The sequence below is a fragment of the Ursus arctos genome, unplaced genomic scaffold, assembly GCF_023065955.2.
Source record: "Ursus arctos isolate Adak ecotype North America unplaced genomic scaffold, UrsArc2.0 scaffold_26, whole genome shotgun sequence".
NCBI classification, from domain to species: domain Eukaryota; kingdom Metazoa; phylum Chordata; class Mammalia; order Carnivora; family Ursidae; genus Ursus; species Ursus arctos.
The window spans coordinates 38,410,873-38,430,872 of NW_026622941.1; the positions used below are offsets into that span (position 1 = coordinate 38,410,873).

Below are 20,000 nucleotides of genomic sequence, written 5' to 3' on the forward strand. Positions count from 1 at the left end.
GACAGCACACGTGTGGCACCTCCAGATACATGAGCCAAAGCCTCTCACAGGCCCTGTGCTGGGGGCTAAGAGCTTCCTGAGGCCCCAGGTGGGAGGCAGCCCCACGTGCCCCAGGGACCTGTCTCTCCTTCTTCGGGCTCTAGTGCACCTGCCACTGACTCTCAGTGGGGGGCACGTCCCCCAGCTGCAAGGTTGCTCAGAAGGAGGCTGTGGCATCACCATCTTTCTTTGATCTTCCTCATTGTAAATCTGAAGCCCACCCCAGGCTTCCACACTCAGGAGAGCTAGAGATAGCCACACAGCCCAGCTTTGCCTGACAACAGGAATGGACTCTAACGAGGCTGGGTAGGAATCCAAAAAAATGCAGAGCTGACTTCAAAGAAAATACTGGGGGGGGGGGAACCCCAGTGTCCTTGCTTTCAGCTTTGTAGTTATAGTTGGAAGTTCCTGAATACTGAGAAGCAAAGCAGGAGGAGGAGGAGGGGGAGGAGAAGAAAGGAAGGAGGGAGGGAGGGAGGGAAGGAAGGGAAGGAAAAACGAAAATGTTATAAATCCTTCTGGGCAGACAAATTATCCCACAGCAAGGCTCACACCCGGGGGAAGAATGCCACCTGTGCTTTTCACCCTTTGCCATACGTTGTCCCAGAGCCCACCAACTCTGCAACTTGTCTCCACATTATCTGAGTGATGCAGAAAGCAGCCTATAAATTTATGGAGCTCTTGAATTATTATTATGAAAAATTACATGGAGCAGCTCTTCCCTGGCTCCTCTAAATACAGAATCAGAGACAAGACCCTGGAATTGTAGCCAGGAAGAAGGAGGTTAGCCATCACAAAGAGCTGTCACACTGGAGTGTCGATTAGTGTTCAGGGGAGAGAACGCTCCCTTGCCAGCTCCAACAGGCAGACCCAGGTCCCCCCCCACCCAAACCAGCTTTCAGGTGTGTGCAGCCCAGCATAGTTGCCACGGCTGCGGGTCCCACAGGCTCCAGGGCCCAGTTCTTCCCATTCTCCTGCCTTCTAATGGCACTTCCACACATGTGGCTGTGATGTAGCCACTGCCCGTGAGGAGTCAGGACAGCCAGACTGGCCAGCCCTGGCTCTGTGCTTTGTCCTGAAGATCCACACCCTGTCCTGCCTTCCTCCCCATGCTAATTTCTTGTGAGCTGCTTTGGTTTTGAGAAACGAGAGCTTTGAGTTTCCATGGGAGCCCATTGCCTTAGCTGCTCTCTGAGCCTGGACCCTGTCATCCTCTGGATGGTTGGCAATTATACCCCAGCTCAGGAAGGAGGGGTTGTGGTGGTGCAACCGGGCTAAATATAGACACAGTTTCTAGAAAGTCAGGGGTGAGAGAGGACATTGACCAATTCATCAAAACATGACAGACAAGCTGTTCACAGAAGCATGAAGTGCCTGGGGCCAGGGTCTCAGGCCTGGGACCATAGGGTCCTTCTCAGGTAAGTGGCCCCATCCCCAGAGACACACCTTGAAAAACCCCAGCCTGGGGCCAAGTGCCAGCTCTGGCCTTGTCTCCACAGCAACCCTGAGTATCACAGAAATCTCGAGCCTGGACTGGATTCAGGAGCCTGATGGCGCTCCTGATGGGAAAGGCCAACAGGGTCTGATAGGTGGGACCCACACGGCACATTTGTATGTGGCAGTGTCAAGGGCTTCTCGGGGGAGTTTAAAAAGCCAGTTCTATGGGCAGCTAGGTTAATGCCATGGTAACGAGCATGAGCCCCCTTTTTGGACAGCACTTTGGCAATATCCACCAACATGTAACATGCACAGAGCCTTTAATGCAGTGAATCTCCTTCCAGGAGTTCATCCTGGGAGTAAATCAGCCCATGGGCCCAAAGACGCATGCAGAAAGGGGGTCACTGCAGCACTGTATGGAGAACTGGCCCATTACATCACAGGATCTCCATTCAGAATGACGGGGCTGCGGAAAGGACAGAGGAAGAACGTGGCCGTGGGAACTAGCTCGAGGAAGCGTTCTGGAGTAGATCACAGCAAGATGCAGAAGGGCGAGGACAGCATACTCCCATCTTCCTGTGCACGTGCGTGCGTGTGCGCACACACATAAACCCGTAGACACGCTCTTACGTAAAGAATTCGGAAGCGAGCACAATGAGCTGGTCACAGTGACAGCTTCTGGAGGAGGTAGGGATGTGAGAATTGGGTAGAGAAGAAGACTTACTTTTCATTTAGATGCCCCTTTGAACTATTTGCTGCTGCCGCTTCTATTTTTTTTTTTTTTTTAACCATATAGAGAGGTTATTTACACACACGTCCCAGGTTCTGTGCTGGAGGAGAGAAAGGACTGTCTGCTCTCAGACACAAGCACTACAGAAGGACAAGGATAGCAGTGAGCAGTTGCTGAGAGCCTTCTGTGCCAGGACTTCATGTGTCACCTCCGACGCTCACAACAGCCTTGCAGGATAGGCTCTATCCTTATTCTACAGGTGGCCGAAAAGGCCCTGGGAAGTTAAATCCTTTGCTCCATGTCACACAGCTAGTAAGTGTGAAAGTGGGATCAGAATGGAGATGTTTGATTCCAAAGCTTCCGGTATTCTTCCCTAATATGGTCCTCATCATGAATGTACCATATTCCAATCCAAGCCAGAGGAGTAGTCCAAACATGCCCCCTAAAGTCCAGGGTGCCTGGGTGGCTTAGTCAGTTCGGTGTCTGACTTTTGCTCAGGTCACGGTCCTGGGGTCCTGGGGTCCTGGGATCGAGCCCCACATCTGCTCTCTGCTCAGTGGGAAGTCAGCTTCTCTCTCTCTCCCTCTGCCCCCCCCACCCCCCGGCTTGTGCTCTCTCTCTCACTTGCTCTCTCTCTCTCTCTCAAGTAAATTTTTAAAAAAGTCCAAGAGCATGCAGCAGACGCTGTTTGAAGGTCTCCTCTAGGACAAAGCCATTGAGTTAGAAGCAGTCCCTGAGATGGGTGGCTTGGAAGTGTGGGGTAACCTCTGGCGGTCCTCTCCACCAGCCCTCTACTGCCGAAGCGCAGAGAGGACCCCCCACGTGTGCAGAGAGTGCCTTCATGCCAACGAGCCTTGATGAAAGTGCTGAGTTCCCAAAGACACACAGGATCGTCACACGCTTGCAGCTGCCTATCTTGACACCTCCAGTAACATTTCCTCTCCAAATATTCTGGCCTCCTCTACCCAAGCTTCCAAAACTACTTTTGGTCCTTCCTTGTTCTCGTTCATTCACAGCCTTGAGCCTCCATGGAAGGGGGCCAGCTGCCAAGCTGAACTGGACAAAGTTTTCTCCAGCAACGCTCGCTTCATGGTGACTCATTTACTTGTGCCCATAGAATGCCCTGGACAGCTGCTCCTCTCTCCTCTGTGTACTCCAGCGCTTGTGAGCACTTTGAGTTTTAAGTCACTGGACATCTGCCCCATTTCTCTGCCCCCCTTCACATCCCGGCTCCCACAGTATCAGCTGGGTGGCCTTCCTGAAAGCCAGAACATTCCTCTTGTTCCTGGCTCCTCACCAGCCTGCCTTTTGCCCCTTGCGCTCCGCAGGACTCAGAAAGAACAAGTTCCCTGAGGACCTTGGGGCTGGCAGACGAGAAGGCATTTCTCTCCACACCGTATTTGTTAGCTTGGTGCTGGCACTGTAGGGTCTGGATTAACTAGGTATCAACAGGCAGGAAGAAGATAAGAGGAAAAGGCAAAGAGTGATCTGTTTCTCAACCCTGCTTTCCAGGATCACCTCTTAAACTTCACCATACTCTTCATTCTCTTCATGAAAGGGGTCCCTCTGATTTTTTTTCTCTGTCCTTTTTACTTTCCCTTTATATTGGAGCCTGGACTAAGCCACCCATGACCAGAGATTCATTCACCTCCATCAATCACCCACTATCTACTTTCGTAGTAGACCTACGTATTTTTCCCCTCTGGCCCTTACTTATGCTCCGGTGTTCACATAACCAAGACATATAACCTCTTACAAGCTTGCCTATGTCAACATTTTATTCACACTGGAAATACCATTTTTCCCCAAGGATGTCCATGTATTCCAGGGGAGCAGGAAGCAGAAACAGAATGAAATAACTTGTAATAACGGCCAGTGATGGTCTCTAATTCCTGACCATAGAGCAATAGAACTGTGGTCACCGTCCAACCTTCATAATCACATTTCAGTTTGACTATGAGTTTTGGACCTGCTGGGATGACCACAACTAGCTCCTAGGGCAGGTTAGTTTGACTATCTTGGAAGTCAAACCAAACACTGAATGGTCAAATGGGATTACTCATCCCCAGCACTTGGAAAATCGTCCGTGACCCATCACCAAAGCGATGCTCTTTCCTTGAGAACGACCATGAAAGGGCGGGGTGAACTCTCGGAGAGCAAGGACTTGGTTGCACTTATCTTCGTGGTCCTAAAGACGTGGAGCCTGATACAGAGAAGGTACTCCCACGGGTATAGACTTTTCTTCCTGGGATCAGGATTTCAAAAACAGACATCGTGACAAGAGGGTTCTATTTGAACTAAACCAAGATAGAAGAACACCAAATAGAATTTGGATGAAGCAAAGGAGAAGCAGGCGAAGAGCAGGAGAAAAAAGGAGAAATTACACATATTGAGTTGATTCTTCTTACTGGCAGCAGTTAAAGTCAACGTGAACGCTGAATCAACAGACACTGCGCCATGGTTCCTAGGGCTAGTTTCCAGTGAGCCCCCGGTCACATTTTCATCAATCAATCAATACATCAGCTTGTTTCATGTGTGCTTTCTATTTAAAGACACCTTGCTTAATATATATTGTTGATTCGTTAACTCGGCCAACAGCACTAGAGCTCACGTCTGAACGAAGCTTCCTGAGCACAGGTTTTCTCTGTAAGGCACATCGAAGCTTTCTAGGGCTTAGGACCACTTCACAGCACTCTGGCACTACGCTTAGGGCCAACCATTGAAAAGCACAAGAATGCAAAGGCCATGGCACCAGGCAGCCCACAAAAAGGACACTTTTTTGTAGCATGAGAGCTGAAACAAGAAGGCAGAGCGTCGCCTTGTTCCGCCGTGGCCGGGAGCATGTGCGCTAGGGGACTGGGATCTTTCACCACTCTGAGCACGTCCAGAAATGACCACAAAAATGCTGCAAGTATTGATGTAGGGATTACAAGGAAATTTTAACAGGTGAGCAAGTTTGCAAATACAGAATCCACGAATAATGAAGATCGACCATAGGTGTTGTGTGTGTATTTATCAAACAAAATCAAGACAAACAATAAGAGATGTTGGCTCTTCAGAAAGCGCAGTCTGGCCCAGTCATCAAGGCCAGGACGGTAAAGATACAAGGTAGACAAGGACAGGGTAACAAGACAAAAGCCTGCATGCTGCCCGTAATGCCAGTACTTTCGTGCAGGAGTTGTTGGAGGGAGGGGCCAAGGGTGGGTGACAGCAGCATAATGTGCCCACGGGCATCAGAGCCACACCGTGGTCATGTGGGTGTGCAAACACACCACCCCTGCACGTGTGGCCATTTCCCACACCTGGCCCTGGGCATGAGGGAACCAGTCCTCCCTCCACTCAGATCTTAACATGGCCCTGTCTCAAGGATTCGGAGCCTAGTAGTGTGTCCGAGGGCAGGAAGCACAGGTGCACGGGGATGGAGCCACTCGAGTGAGGAAGTGACCTCCAATATGTCATAACCCCATAAGCAGCCACTGAAGAGTCCCATCTCCCAGAGCTGACCCCCAGGGATAGATGGCCTAGAAAGAGGGGATTGGGGGCAGGGGTCTATGGATTAACCACACAGCCCCAAGAATAGCTGGAGACCTTTGAACTACAGGTTGGTGACACACAACCTTTGGTGAGAGTCCCCATATTGCCAGCTCTTAGCCCAGTACCTTGGTCATAGATGCTCATTAGAATCTGGTGAGTGAGGGGGGCGCCTGGGTGGCACAGCGGTTAAGCGTCTGCCTTCGGCTCAGGGCGTGATCCCGGCGTTATGGGATCGAGCCCCACATCAGGCTCCTCCGCTATGAGCCTGCTTCTTCCTCTCCCACTCCCCCTGCTTGTGTTCCCTCTCTCGCTGGCTGTCTCTGTCAAATAAATAAATAAAATCTTTAAAAAAAAAAAGAAGAAGAAGAATCTGGTGAGTGAGTGTGTGAAAGAAAAAACTAAAGGAGGGTGGATGGCTAGAGAGACTTGTTTATTTTATTAGGACAGTGTTCCATTAAGGGCATAAGTATTGACCCACTAGGCTCAAAAATAACATATTGCACTTTATGTCTTTCTTTTTTTTAAGATTTGCTTACTTATTATTTGAGAGGGAGAGAAAGTGAGAGAGAGAGAGAGAGAGGAAGGGCAGGGGGAGGAGGAAGAGAGAGTCTTAAGCAGACTCTGTGCTGAGTGTGGAGCCTGACACGGGGCTCGATCTCATGACCCTGAGATCATGACCTGAGATCAGAAACTGAGCCAAAACCAAGAGTCGGTCACTTAACTGACTGTGCCACCCAGGCACTTCTATGCTTCATGTCTTTTAAAGCACTTTTATACATATCGTCTCATCAACCCTCAGATTAGCGCTATATACCAAAGGGGTCAGATATTAAACTCCTGCGCTTAGTGGAGGAAACCGAAGCGGAGAAGTCAGATGATTTGGGCAAGGACATACAATGGCACAGCCAGCCCAATGGCCCACGCATCTCTGCCTGCTTTTGTGATAGGAAGCAGCCGTGGTGGGTACACCCATCCCCCTTCTCCACTGGCAGGAAAGGGTCCAGGTGGCACCTGGGCTCTGGAAGGCCCACCCTGCAGGAAGTGCAGAGGAATGAGAGACGTGGCAACAAGATCTGGAGCCAGTGATGCTGCCGGTCTTGTTCCCCAAGATGGGGAGCAGCCTTCCAGGAAGCCAAGCGGGCAACCCGCGCCAGGCCAAACACTCAATTAGCACCCACAGAAACCCCGCTGCCCAGCGATTGCTCAAGGCAATGAAACTCCAGGCCGGCTGGTTCCCGGGACAGAGGGCAGGTGAGTTGGGAGCTGTGTTCACAGACAGCCCACGAGTCCTTGAGTTGGGGGGGGGTAGGTACCGTACAAGTCCCAGGCTCTGATTCACTCTGCCCTCAAAGCCACTGGGTGAGCCCTTCGGTTCAGAGAACCAGGCCGACTTCTGCATCCCTGTTCTGGACTTGATTCACTCTTTCCTCTCTTGATGGCCAGAGGCCCTGTTCTTCTCTTTATTCACTACCAATTAAGACTACTGTACAGAAGCTCTTTCTTTGATGTGTTCTTCCAGGCTTTTCTCCCTCTTGCTCTCTCTCCAATATATGCCAAATGCCTATTTCTCCTGGTTGCCAGGCCTATACTGCAATGTATCACTTTCCCATCCTCCCTTCCTGGCTTTCGACAGGAACACCCTTCCTCCAGCCTTTCCAGTACTTTCCCCATACTGTTTGCACTTGTGACACTGGGCTCACTGGCGGAGAGAAGACGCAGCCAGTAGAAAAACTGGCCCTGACTGAACAGGAATGCTGGCACATTGTTGACATTGCCTGAGCGTTCCAACCTGGGACAGTGAGCCATGGGTGAAGACATGGGCACAGATCAAGAATGGTGATCCAGCCCGGGTGCAGTTTCCCTTGTTCCAAGGAATGGTTTGATTTCAGAGGACAAGCTCTGAAGCCAAGTTCTGGGGCTTCCCCAAGGACATGCCTGTGATCACCAGTCTGTTAGGAGGTTCACTCCCGAAGGACAGACACACGGGTTAGGGTAGGGGGCCGTGGGTCAAACGGTCATGGAAAGATGGGGACCTAGATAACGACCTCAGGAAAACCCTTTTTTGAGAGGGGCAGAGGGCAGAGCTGGAGCTGAGGGGAGGGCAGGAAGGAGATACCCTCCCTGAGACCCCGTCACTCCAGTGGCTGTAAGAGTTGGCATGATCCACGGGCATGGGAAGGACAGAGACATGGAAGGCGCAGGAGTTCTCCTCATGGGAAAGAAGGGATCTCCCTCCCCTCGGCCTTGGGGAGGACTCACCTGAAGAAGCCTTTGCAGCCTTCACAGGTCATAGCGTTGAAGTGAAAGCCGGTGGCTCGGTCTCCACACACTCCACAGATTCGGGGCACATTCCGGTCGAAGTCGCCGGGGTCGGGCAAGGAAGTGCTGGCTGCCATCGCCTCCATCCCTACAAGAACAGCAGGCAGGCCCAGGCCAGAGCTGGAGTCAGTGCCAAGGCCGGCTAGCATCCTTTGCACCCCCACCCCCATCTGGCGGAAGTTCGGCGAGGCCGGGCAGCTCCCCAGGTCCCAGGCCGGAGCGGGACTTCTTGGGCACCCTCACCTCGTGACTCCCCTCGCAGAGGCTTCCCCCCCTGACTCTCTGTGGAGCAGAAGCAGGGCTCCCTTCCCCACGTCGGGAGTGATCAGCGGGGGCACTGCGGTGAAGCCGCTCGCTCACAGTATGGTTTGGGTTCAAAGGCCGCACCTGCCGCCCACCAGGCGGGCTAGTTTGGGTGACGTGTTTAGCCTGTCTGTGCCCTAGTACCCTCACCTGAAGAATGGCGTTATCTTTCCAGGGAGTGAGGAAGGATGACACGAGGGAACGTTCGCCTACCGCCGGCGTCGGCTCATCTCAGTAGCAGACCTGCAGCAGGTCAGGGGCCTCTACTCTGCCCAGCGCCCCCTCCATGAGGAAAGGGGAGCCCCCCCACAGCCTCACGTGCAGACAGAAGCCCTCAGCCCCCTTCCTTGAGGGCGAGGGGACTGCAGTAAACCCATCCCATGTTGGAATCAGACCCTATTTCCACCCTTGCTCCTCCCAGCCACACAGCTCAGCACCGACAGCCTGCGTTCCTGCTGTCCTGGCACCCAGGTAATCAAAATCTTGGTCTCTCTTCTTTTTTCCCCCCAGTATAAATTTTACACCTTGATTTGAACATCCTTCTGAATAATGTGAGTCATAGACAATTAACTCATTTTGTTTTCCGAGATGGCTTTTATAAATAGGCATTATCATCAAGAGATGGATTTCACACTTGAGGAGAGAGGAAAGATAGAGGGACAAAACCTAATAGCTTTTGGAAACCCTTCTCAGGAAGCAGCTGACTTAACTCTTCCATTAGGCAAATTGAGCCCTCGGCTTCATGCTGTCAGGCTCAGAGTTCCTCAGGCCTCCGTAAAATGTTTCAGACCCTGCTACCTGCCTCCTTGATCTGGGTCCTCACAAGGCCCATTGCAGGCTTAAGTGGCCCCTTGGCCCCAGGGCAGGAGGGGCCCTCAGGGCAGAAGGAACATAAGAGAGAAAGCCAGTTATGAGCCAGTGCCATGTTCTCCTATCCTGAGGTGAGAGAGGTAGATTCTGGGGGCGTCCTTGGGAGGCTCTGAGCTTCTTTCCAATGCAATCTCTGAGCTGAAGTTTGGCATATCAAAGCCCCTTTGAGTCTCATCCCATTTACTCTTCATATCACCCCACGAGATAAGTGCTATTACTAGCACTCTTTTTACAAATGAGGCCCAGAGAAGCTTGAGGTATCTCTAGCGATCATGACTACAACATGCCCAAAGCCAATACTTAATTTTTTTTTAAATTCCACAAAGAGCTTCAAGTCAAAGGAAGAAAGTGGGACCGATAAGGATAGGGGTGGAGGGAACCCTAATCGCAGGCAGCTGTAGCTCCCCTGTCTTAGCTTCTCTTCTCCTGGGAACTGTAATGTAATGTATTAATAATGACACTATTGCCCATTCTTATCACAGCTGGATTGATACTTGTTAAACTGCAATGTTTATATATATATACACATGCAGAGAGAGAATAAGACAGACTTAAAAAAAAAGAACAAAGGAATGATTAACAGAACCTTTGAGGGATTGAGACAGCAGATAGGTATGCAGGGGTCTAATGTAGTAACTATATTCTATTTCTTCGAGGGGTAGGTATATGGTATCTTATTATTTTTATTATTATTATTAAAACATGATTTTATGTTTTATATGCCCATCTGTGTATATAAAACATTGCACAATTTTTAAACAATTAAAAATAGAAGAAAAAGCGCCTGTGGGTTTGTCAACATCATCCCTGTAGTCCATCCCAAGTCCAAGCCGACTCCCCCGGGCTTCTAGAGTGCCTCACACATCCAAGCCGTGGGCAGGGATCCCAGAGGCCCAATACCATCGTGGGGCAATAGGAGAAGCTGTCTAGGATGCTTGTGGCTTAACCCCAGGTCAACTGAGATGTTGCAACTCTCAATCGTCATGGTGTTGCTACAGAATCTGTGTCATCCAAGCAACCAAACATCTGGTGGATTTGGTGGAAAAAAGAGAAATCAAATGTAGGCGTGGGGCGGGGGGGGAATACCAGTCAAATTGGTCCAACAAGTGTGTGTCATCACACAGGCTCATCGGAGATGTCGTGATGCAGGAGAATTGGAAGAGCAGGACGCCCCAGCATGGCACCAGTGCCTTCCTGCAACTGTGTGAGCTGCTCCCTTGACATCGGGAAGGCTGCCGGCCAGGGGATGGGGGCCCGGGGCCCTGGTCGGGTCAGAGAGAAGGCTGGACCCAGCAGCCGGAGGCCCACAAAAAACAGGACCATTTCAGGGCAGCTGAGAGAAAACTCAGCCCTGTTTGGGGTTATTTGCTGCTACCAAGAAGCCAGGGACCAGGACCAGAGTCCAGAGGTGGAAAAGAGGCCCAGGCATATATGACCTGAGAGCTGGCAGGCCCAGGAATGGGAGGCTGAGACTGTGAGAGGCAGGAGAGAGAAAGAGGAGCCTGGAGATGAGTAGGAAACATCACTATGGTGGACAGTCTCCTGGGGCTCTGGCTTGGGAGTCAGCAAGCCCCTCCCTTCTGAGCCCCCACCCCGCCTCCAGCTGGCTCTGGGTCTCAGCTGTGGACTGCTGCGGGTTCTGCTGACACAAGACCTGACCCGCATTTGCAAAGCCCAGGGTAGTATTCTCTTCCTTCCCTTGGCCCCCTCCTTCCTCTGGCCCGCACCAGCCCCTGGAAGACAGCAGGCCAGGGAAGTTGTGGCTGATGAGGAAACACCCACCTGAAGGAGCAGAGGGACAGGTAAGTTGAGCCTGGGAATGCCCTTCTGTGAGGTCACAGACGCAGCCAACCAAAAGGACCCTGCAATGACAAAGGGGAAACACTTTATCTACAGCTCGCACCCACCTCATAGCCAGTCCTCTAGTGAGCCCAATAAGCAGTAGGCAAGATTCTTTCCAGAGACTTTAGTCTCCAGATCAGGGACTGAAAACTTGACAGAGTGATTTGTTGGGCACAGGTGTGCCATGTCATCACTGGCAGGGGTGAGGGGGTGGGAGCCAGGCAGCAGCCAGGACAGGCCCTCTCTTGAGGCGGGGAGTAGTGAGAAGCAGCGGGACAGCACGTGGGCAAATGGAAAGAGCTGCCGACGGCCCTGCTGTAGGTGCTCCTGTTTCTTTCACGGCAGAGGGTGTTGGGAGAGAGGAAGGGTTTTTTTTAAGATTTTCTTTATTTTTCTATGTATTTATTTGAGACAGGGAGGAAAAGAGAGAGTGAGAGTTAGCATGAGCAGAGGGGGAAGGGCAGAAGCAGACTCCCTCTGAGCAGGGAGCCCGACACGCGGAACTCAATTCCAGGACTCTGGGATCACGACCTGAGCCGAAGGCAGAAGCTTAACCGACTGAGCCACCCAGGCGCCCAGGAAGTGCTTTTTCGTAAGGGAGCTATGCTGCTCCCACAGCCCCCACCCCCAGATTTGAGGAATGCTCAGTGGGGAGCAGAGCCAGAGGGTGGCCTGGCGTGCTGCTGAAGGCAGGGAAAAGACCCCACCCCAGGAAGACACCTCAGCGGGGCTGGGAATGGTGCCGGCGGAGACTGCAGCCCAGGGCCTGGCCTCTTGGGACAGCCTCAAAGACAGGTGTTTGGGATCCCTGTCTGCAGACTGGGTGTAGGCGGGGCAAGTACTGCAGGGGTTAAATACAGCAACTCATCGCTTTCAAACAGGATGTTTTCTGCCACTTTTAGCTCTTCCTGAGACATGCTCCACGCCCCCGGCCTCAGCAAAGGCTGAAGGTGGGCTGACGCTGGTGCCCAGAGTCTATGTGTTAGTGGCATGTTGGGTCATCAAGGTGGGGCTGGCAGAATTTCACCCTTCCCACTTCTACCCACACCCAGCCTTGCTTGTCTACCCATAGAGACAGACAGACACCACACACACACACACACACACACACACACACACACTTCCTTCCCTGATGCCAACAGAAAATGCCTGACCCTGAACCCTGGCAAAGGCCTTTAAGCCAGTCCCTAGATGGGGAAGGTCCAGACCCCCAGCTTCTGTTTCTCGGCCTCCCAGAGGCACAACTAGGCAGGGAAGGGAAGAGCCCAAGGGAATTCCGAGATGTGGGCCCTAGGACTGTCCACCCACTGAGCCCATTTACTATTCTCCATGGGCACTGCCAGCCCCCAACGAACATTCGAGGAAAACGCCAATGGACAATGAGCAGAAATAACGTGAGCCAGGCTGGCCTGCTCCCAAGGGCCGTGGGTGGGAGGAGGCATACCTGCTGGGGACAGACTTGTTGTCACTTACCCCCAAGCCAGGCTCCCCTTCACTCCCCCTGCTTGTACTGCCCAAGGCCCCTAGCTGACCACACTCTTCTGGACCCTACCCCGTGGCCTTACCAATTTCCCAGACTCCCTGTGTGCTCCTCAGAGGCTGAGGAAGGGCTGAGTGGGTACAGAAAGGACTGCTGCTTTCCTGTCTTCAACCCCTAAGGTTTTCCAAAGTCAGACTTGAGATCCAGGTAGACTACCGCCCTCGAGCTTAAAGAGTGTGTGGGGTACCTACTACGCGCCAACCTGCCAGGCTCTATACCTCCATCTACAGAAGCGTCAGAGCACCCTGTGAGGTGGGGAGCAGTCCCATTTCACAGATGGCAAAGCCAAAGTCCAGAGCACTTTGAGTGACTTGCCCAGGGTGCCAGGGCCAGCGAAGTGCTGGGGCCCAGGGCCAAACAAGGACAAGCTGAGTACAAGGCCCAGATGTTTCCCCTGCTCCTGCTGACCCCTCCCATTCCAGCGACAATCCTCAGCGGAGACACCGTTCTCTGTCCTGAGTCCTGCTCCAAGTTCTCCAGTATGCTTGCTCGTTCAAGCCGCACAGCAACCTCAACAGGCGGGCCCTGGTATTTATCCCTATTTTAGCCATGGGAAAACTGAGGCACAGAGAAGTCGATTGTCTTCAGAGCCCGGATTTGAATGTCCCTCACTCCACTGCCTTTCCTGAGGGAAAGAGCTCAGTCATTTCCCCAGCCCGAAGTCCTGAGCACCCTTCACTTCCACTAAGTCAGGGAGCAATGAGAACAATCCCCAGGTCATGATGGACTCGCCCGTGGCGTTTTCCCTTCCACGGCTCCCAAAGTCAGAAGATGGCAGGCAGCAGCCAGGATCCCCTCCCCGCCAGTCAGCCCCACCTACCGGGAAAACCCACTCAACAGACAGGCCTCTCCTCCCCGGGCAACTGTGCACTACCAGATGGTCCTTTTAGGAAAGAGTAACCTAGATTTAGCCTGCAGTTCAAGTGCGCGGAAAGTGGGGCAAAGACACAGGGTAGAAAAAGAACCAGTGGAAAAAAGCGCTTAATCCCAACCCCCCTTTGCCACATCATACAACCCCCAGCCCTCCCCAAAATTCATGTTCTGAGTACACAGAACATCCCATGGCTTCTGCTGGGACTGTCCCCAGAGCAACCCCTCCTGCTCTACTGTAGAAATACCCAAACCCCTGGCACTGAGCCTCGGAGAAACAGGGTGGGGAGCTCAACTCTGCAGAAAGCCCCTGGCTTCCATTCCTCCGGGGACTGTATCCCACATCAAAACCCCTGCCTGAGCCTGACCCAGTCCTGACCTTGCCTTAGCAAGAACTGAGGAGATAACGTGTTTCCTTCCAGTCACTGAAGCCACAACCACTGCCCCTCCTACATGTCTGCCTGTCAGCTCACACCACCCGCACCCCATCTCGCAGGGCTTCTGCTAAATGGGCATCCCTGGGCAGGCTAACCTAGAACAGTCTTGTGGGGTGTGGCTGTAGGGTGTGCTGGGCAGAGCCTGGGAAGACCAAAGTCCTGCTGGACTCAGTTTAACCCCGCCGCATCCACTGAACCGTCCTCGGAGTCCTGAGGGCAGTAAAGCTATGACCCTGGAGTATCCGATGAGTGGTGGACGAGAGGTCTGACCTGCAAGGTCTCTTCCAGCTCTGAGAGTGTGCAACTCCGAGTTGGATTTCCCATCATGATGAGGCCTGCGCTTTCTCTTGGACCTCCTCAGGAACCTGTTGAGCCCCAACACCTCGCTAGTGCAGGTGAGGCTCACTCACCCTCAGATGCCAAGGACCTGGAAGGGCATGAGTGGTGTGGCCCCTAACAGGCACCATGGAGAAGGGGAGCCCAGGAGAGGGGGCCTTGCTTGCCGGGCTGGGACTGGAGGGATCAAAACTGAGCTTTCTAATTGTTGACATTGGCTCAGCGCTCCGCCTCCTTCTAGAAAGAAATGGAAAGCTAAGCGATTTCCCAGAAGAGGGAGAGAGCATTCTTCCTGAAATTGGCGCACACAGAGCGAACCACACGTGGGCCTCTCTCTGGAGTAGATGGGCCTGTGTGCACGCCCACCATGCTATACACGGCCTTGTTACGTGCTCACTCTTTCTTGGGGTTTTTCACTTCATCGTCCTTTCAACTCTGTCCACAGGGTGCTGAACGCCGTAGGACCCACCTCACTTGTGGCCATCGCTTTAACTTAGGCACAGCAGTGTCATGGCCAGCTAGGGTGGTACCTTTTCTTCTTTCCCACCATCCCCAACTTATGTCCACAGTCTCAGCATTACCTCCCAGAAGAAGCCGAGGGGGAGCAGAGTGAAAAAGAGGGAAAGGGAGAGGACAGTGCACTATACAAACAGAATTTGTCCAAACGATTTCTTGCCTTATTGTCCCTTCAGCCCCTCCACACACACACATTTTAAATTACAGTCGGAATGGTTGGGAATTATTTTTTGCAGACTACAATGTCCAAAGTAAAACCCAAGAGATATCCGTCACCTCAGACGTCTCAAGATTGGAAGGAAACTCTACGTAGTGCAACCATCTTAAATGCCCTCTATAATATTCTAACCTGTCTTTGAATATTTTTCCTGATGGAGAGCTATCTTCCATGGCAATCCACTTTCTTTGAATGGCTGTATGCTTAGAAAGTTCTTCACTATGTACAGATGAAATAGCCCCTGTAGCTTTTAGTCATTGGCCCTAGACCAACTCTTTACAGCCATCTAAGGTGGAGCTACGAGGCCATTCCCACAGTTTTTGGAAGAAGGGTTGGTGGGACCAGCGCATGATGCCATCGTGCAAATCAGACGAGGGCCCATTCCTCACCTGCTGGAAAACTGTCATAAAAAGTAGAAAAACTTAGGATGTTTATGATGTAAGTGGGGTTGCAGGGGGAAGCAGAGAAGATAACAGGGCCACATTTAATTTTGGCTTAGATCGCATAAACTTCCAGGTATGACCATGATTCCCGCAAGGGCAGGAAATAAGGGGGTGAGTGCAGTGTCTACCTCTGTGGCCTTCGCCTGGAGAGAACGGTTTCCAGTCCAAGAAAAGGGCTCTGTAGGAGAGTTTGAGTCTCTGCATAAGCTCCCCCAAGCCCGCCTGCCTCCTCTCTTTGGCTCAGGTGTGTCCAGGGGAGGCTGGCCCCCAGCACGGCAGCGCTAAGAACAGAGTCAAGGCGTCCCAAACTATTTAGGGATTGACTGAAAGACAGGAAATTAAGTGACTGATGGTCCAGCAGTTGCAGGAAAGAGTTTACCCTAAAGGTGCTTCCTTTTTTTTTTTTTAAGATTTATTTATTTATTTGAGTGGGGGAGGGGCAAAGAGAAAGGGAGAGGGAAAGAGAGTCTTAAGCAGACTCCCCACTGAACAGAACTCCATCCCACGACACTGAGATCATGACCTGGGTGGAAACCAACAGTCAGACGCTTAACCAACTGAGCCACCCAGGTGCCCCTGAAGGTGCTTCTTTATCAAACTTTTGGGGAATATACATCACCTTTGAGAACCTGATAAAGGTCATGGACTGACACCCCATACAGGGTCAAGGGTTAGTGGGCCACTCCATAGAAACCATGCTATCAGCTCCCATTCTATTGGCCCTCCACCAAGACTTTTTCTTAGCTGACTGTCTTGGGAGCACTGGCAGCTTCTAGGAGTTGAGCAGAACCCAGAGGCTGGAACCCATGGGCCCCAGACAGTGGGGCTGGGGATACATAGCTTACTGAGATATATTTCCACTTCTTATCAACAACAATTATTCCTGCAAGCTGCTTTTTTCCAGTGGAAACTCTGCCCTTAGCTTTGTCAACAAGATCTCTGGGCTGATTACGGCTCTCGAGGTAACAGACAGGCCAGGCCCTGTCACTGCTGGAAAGCGTGGGCAGTGATGGTGTCTGGTGAAACATAGGGAACCGGCCCATTCATAAGCTGCAGCCCAATCTGTGATTTCAGAGCAAAGAAACTGAGGCCATTAGAGGAAAAGGGACTTGTTCCAAGGCCACAAAGGAGGGAGAGTGTTTCTCTACCTCCACCCTGGGCAAGTTTCAAGACCTCTCATCACCAGCCTGAGTAGCTTCCAGGGGGTCAGAGTGGCGTGAGAGAGAAATGGGCTGGGGAGGAGGGGAGTTGTGGGAAGCCACGGAGAAGACTCTGACACGGACTGCAGTGGGACCACCCAACCCCGATGCCATCCTGACACGCCATACAAAGGGACAAAGTGGGTAAAGTTTACCCACTTGCTTTTGCCCAGCCAGCTCCAGCTCCTGGCTCTGGCTTCCAAGGCCTGAAGAAATGGACCAGGACTTGAGGCAGCAAGGGACTATCTTAGAGGGAAGTGGGATGTGCCTGGTCTGCTCTCTCCCTACTCTAGGAGGCTCTCCTGGGATAGTAGGATGGGGGTATCTGCTCCAGGCCAAAGTCAATGGGACAAGGAGGCTCTTGGTCCAGTGACTTGGAGACCGAGGAATAGAAATGGGAGCAGCCCAAATGGAGAACACCAAGAATACAGGGGAAGTGGTTCTAGCCCCTCCTCTGGGGAGAGCTGAACTCCTACTGTTGCTAATGGCTAAATGGGGCTTAAAGCAACAACAACGACAGCCTCAGGACAATAGCAGAAGGCCGCTTCTCCCTCCCAAGAGATTCCCAAGCCCAGTTTCTAGCGTCTCTGCGGGCCTCTACCCAGACTAAGTATCTTTCTTACTCCTGGGGCCCCAGGCAAGTCCCCAGAGGCCTGAGTCCACCACTGCTCAGAGAGATGGCTTTGAGGCCCACCCCCTCCCAATCTACCCCGGCCAGGCTGCTTTTCCTCATTGCTCTGGGACCAATGCAGTCTTTGCTTCCCTCAGAGACTTCTGCACCGTGCGAAAGGTCAGTACCCAAGCCCCAGGTCCCACCAGCTCCGAGATACTCAGGATCCTCAGCATCGGATCCCTTGCTTACCTCCATGACCAACCTGGCCAGCCCGACACCCTGAGCAATCTGACTACCATCCTGTGTCCTCGTCTACAAATGTGGACATGATAGCACCTGGGTCACGGCACTGTCACAGGGACCGACATCTCTGTGTAGCCCTCAGCACGGTGCCTGGTGCCCAGAACACTGCGGTTTGATGGAAGCTTGTGCTCATTGTTAGAGCTCTAACTGATGTCGGTACAGTCACTGGACAGTCCAGAGCCTGGAATAGGCTCCAGAGAGGTGCACAGAGGGCAGAAAGCCTGCTCTCAGCCCCAAACATGCCACTCCAAACCAACATTGTCCGGAAAGCCACATTTCCACTAAACTGGGAAAAAACTGACCACCCCATCCATTGGCTGTTGGCTTCCAAAAATCTGGCTGCTCAGGGTGGGAGGGGAAAAATGGATCATTCTAATCTCTCCCCTACAAGCAGAGAAGCTGAGCTGCACATCTGGACTTGTCCTGTGGCTCCCCAGTGCCAACTTCTTCTGTCACACAGGGCTGGCCATGCATCTGTCACATATCTGCTCTCTCCTATGGGACCCGAAGCTCAAGGGCCCTGTGATGTGGCCTGTGTGTCATAGGGGCCGTGGTACTTCCTCACCTGTTTTGTCCACGTGCATGTGCAGAGCACAGGGGAAGACTGGGGCAGAGAGCCAGGGGCTGAAGCCCAGAGGTGGCAGTGAGGGCAGTGAGGGCTGGAGCCACCCTGCAACAGGAAGGCCCACTGTGGCCCCCAACCCGGACACTGGGTTGGCTCTGGCTCGGTGGGCCTGGACTCCTGCTTCCCCCCAGCTCCTGGGGGCCCTGCAAAGCCTTTCACTTATGCTGGGATAGACTGTTAGGCCTGTGCCAGAAACAGTGAAGGATCCCGGGTCTTCGGAGACAGGCAGGGTGGCTCCCGGCCCAAAGAGGCTGATCTACCCAGAGGCATCCTCTCTATCTTCTGGGTTATTAGTGAAGGGGTGGACACTCCTCGGGGATTCAGGAAGCTTTTCAAGGTCTGGGCCAAAGAGAGAGGTTTCCATCCACATTAGAGCACAGAGCAGTCACCCCAAGGTGACACCAGCTGCCCCGCAGTTTCTGATTAGAATGGTTTCCCCCTAAAGATCTTTTCCAGAGCTTCAGCTTTGTCAGGGTTCTAGACATCCTTCTGTGTGTATTTCTTCTCAGGGACCCCCTTAGATGGCCAGGGAGCTGTAACATTGCTTCTTGGCCTCACACTGTGGTGGGCATACTGGTTCTGGCCTCTGATGCCTTATCTTCAATGGTGACCCTTGGCTGGTTTTAAGCACGACCCCATAGCAAGCCCCTCCTGGAAGTCAGAGACACAATGGAGAGGCACACAGAGACCCTGCCCTCTTGAAACTCACAGTCCATGGACGAGGACAAACAGGAAGGTCAAGTGAGTAGGACCCATGCTACCATACCGGTAAACCCACAGGACGAGAGTGTCCAGGAGAGCCCGGGGCTTTGTGCTGGCAAGGTAAAGAAAGCTCTTCAGAGGAGGTCACTTATCAGCCTGCCAACGGAGACAGGAAGGGTCATAGTTCAACACGGCATTGGTAGGAAGGCTAATGAGAGTTCTGGGCAGACAGTCCTTGTGCAGAGGCCGAGAGGCAAAAGGGGAAAGGGCATGTCGGAGGCAGGGAGACTAGTTCTGCATGGCTGGAGAGAGGAAGGCTGCCAGGAAGAGAAGAGCCAGTTGACCATACTCATTGGCATAGGAAGTGTCTTCCATTCTTCCTTCTATAGACTCCTTCCTCTAGTAAACCCACTGAGTCTTGAATACCAGGAATTTTAAATCATTGTAATGATATTTAAACTGAAGTCTTTCCGACTCAGATCTGATTCCCATTCCAACCTGCATCAAGCTCGAGTATTGTGCAGAAAATAAAAATAGGGCTTTCTCCCACTGGTTTTTCGAGAAAGGGCCCCAAGGCCAGCAAAGCAGTAGGCCTCTTCTTCAGAGAGCAGAGGTCCCAGCTGGTGCACACCCAGAGCCACCGCCCCAGCCCCCCATCCTCCTTTGGGGCAAATCCTCTACCCCTGGAGTAGGACCGTCACAACTGAGCTGAAAGGCAGAGATAAAGCAGAGCGTTCTAGAAAACCCAGCCCAGCTGAATAGGAAAATAGATGTTTTCTGAGAGAAAACCAAAGAAAGAACAGAAGTCTCCTCAAGGGCAGACGGAAGTCGGTGAACAGCTCAGCCACACGTCACCGGTTCAATCCTTATTGAATGCATCAGTCTGTCCAGGGTGGCTAGATATGGTTGCTGGGCATGGGGAGAGCTGAGCTGCACACAGCCACCCCATCCCCAAACCTGCCTCCACTGAGCCACTTGGCTCATTGCTCTCTCCTGGTCAACAAGGTCACTTCCTCGTTGCCAGGAATCGCTGTAAGGAAGGGCATCAGCCACAGACACACAGTGCTCACAAACAGTTTGCACCACAGACACCTGGGAAAGTCCCCGACACGTGTGGGCACACGC

The 20,000-nt window shown here is 52.4% G+C and overlaps 1 protein-coding gene across 1 annotated transcript in view; it reads right to left on the bottom strand.

Moving 5' to 3' along the window:
• Positions 1 to 20,000, bottom strand: part of VDR (vitamin D receptor) — a 55,143-nt gene that overhangs the window by 23,629 nt on the left and 11,514 nt on the right. The window contains exons 2-3 of the mRNA XM_026502015.4: positions 11,015 to 11,094; positions 8,000 to 8,147 (exon numbers count right to left, since the gene is read on the bottom strand). Coding sequence (XP_026357800.1) covers positions 8,000 to 8,145 — 146 coding nt within the window. The 5' untranslated portion in view covers positions 8,146 to 8,147; positions 11,015 to 11,094. The remainder of the gene's footprint in view (positions 1 to 7,999; positions 8,148 to 11,014; positions 11,095 to 20,000) is intronic.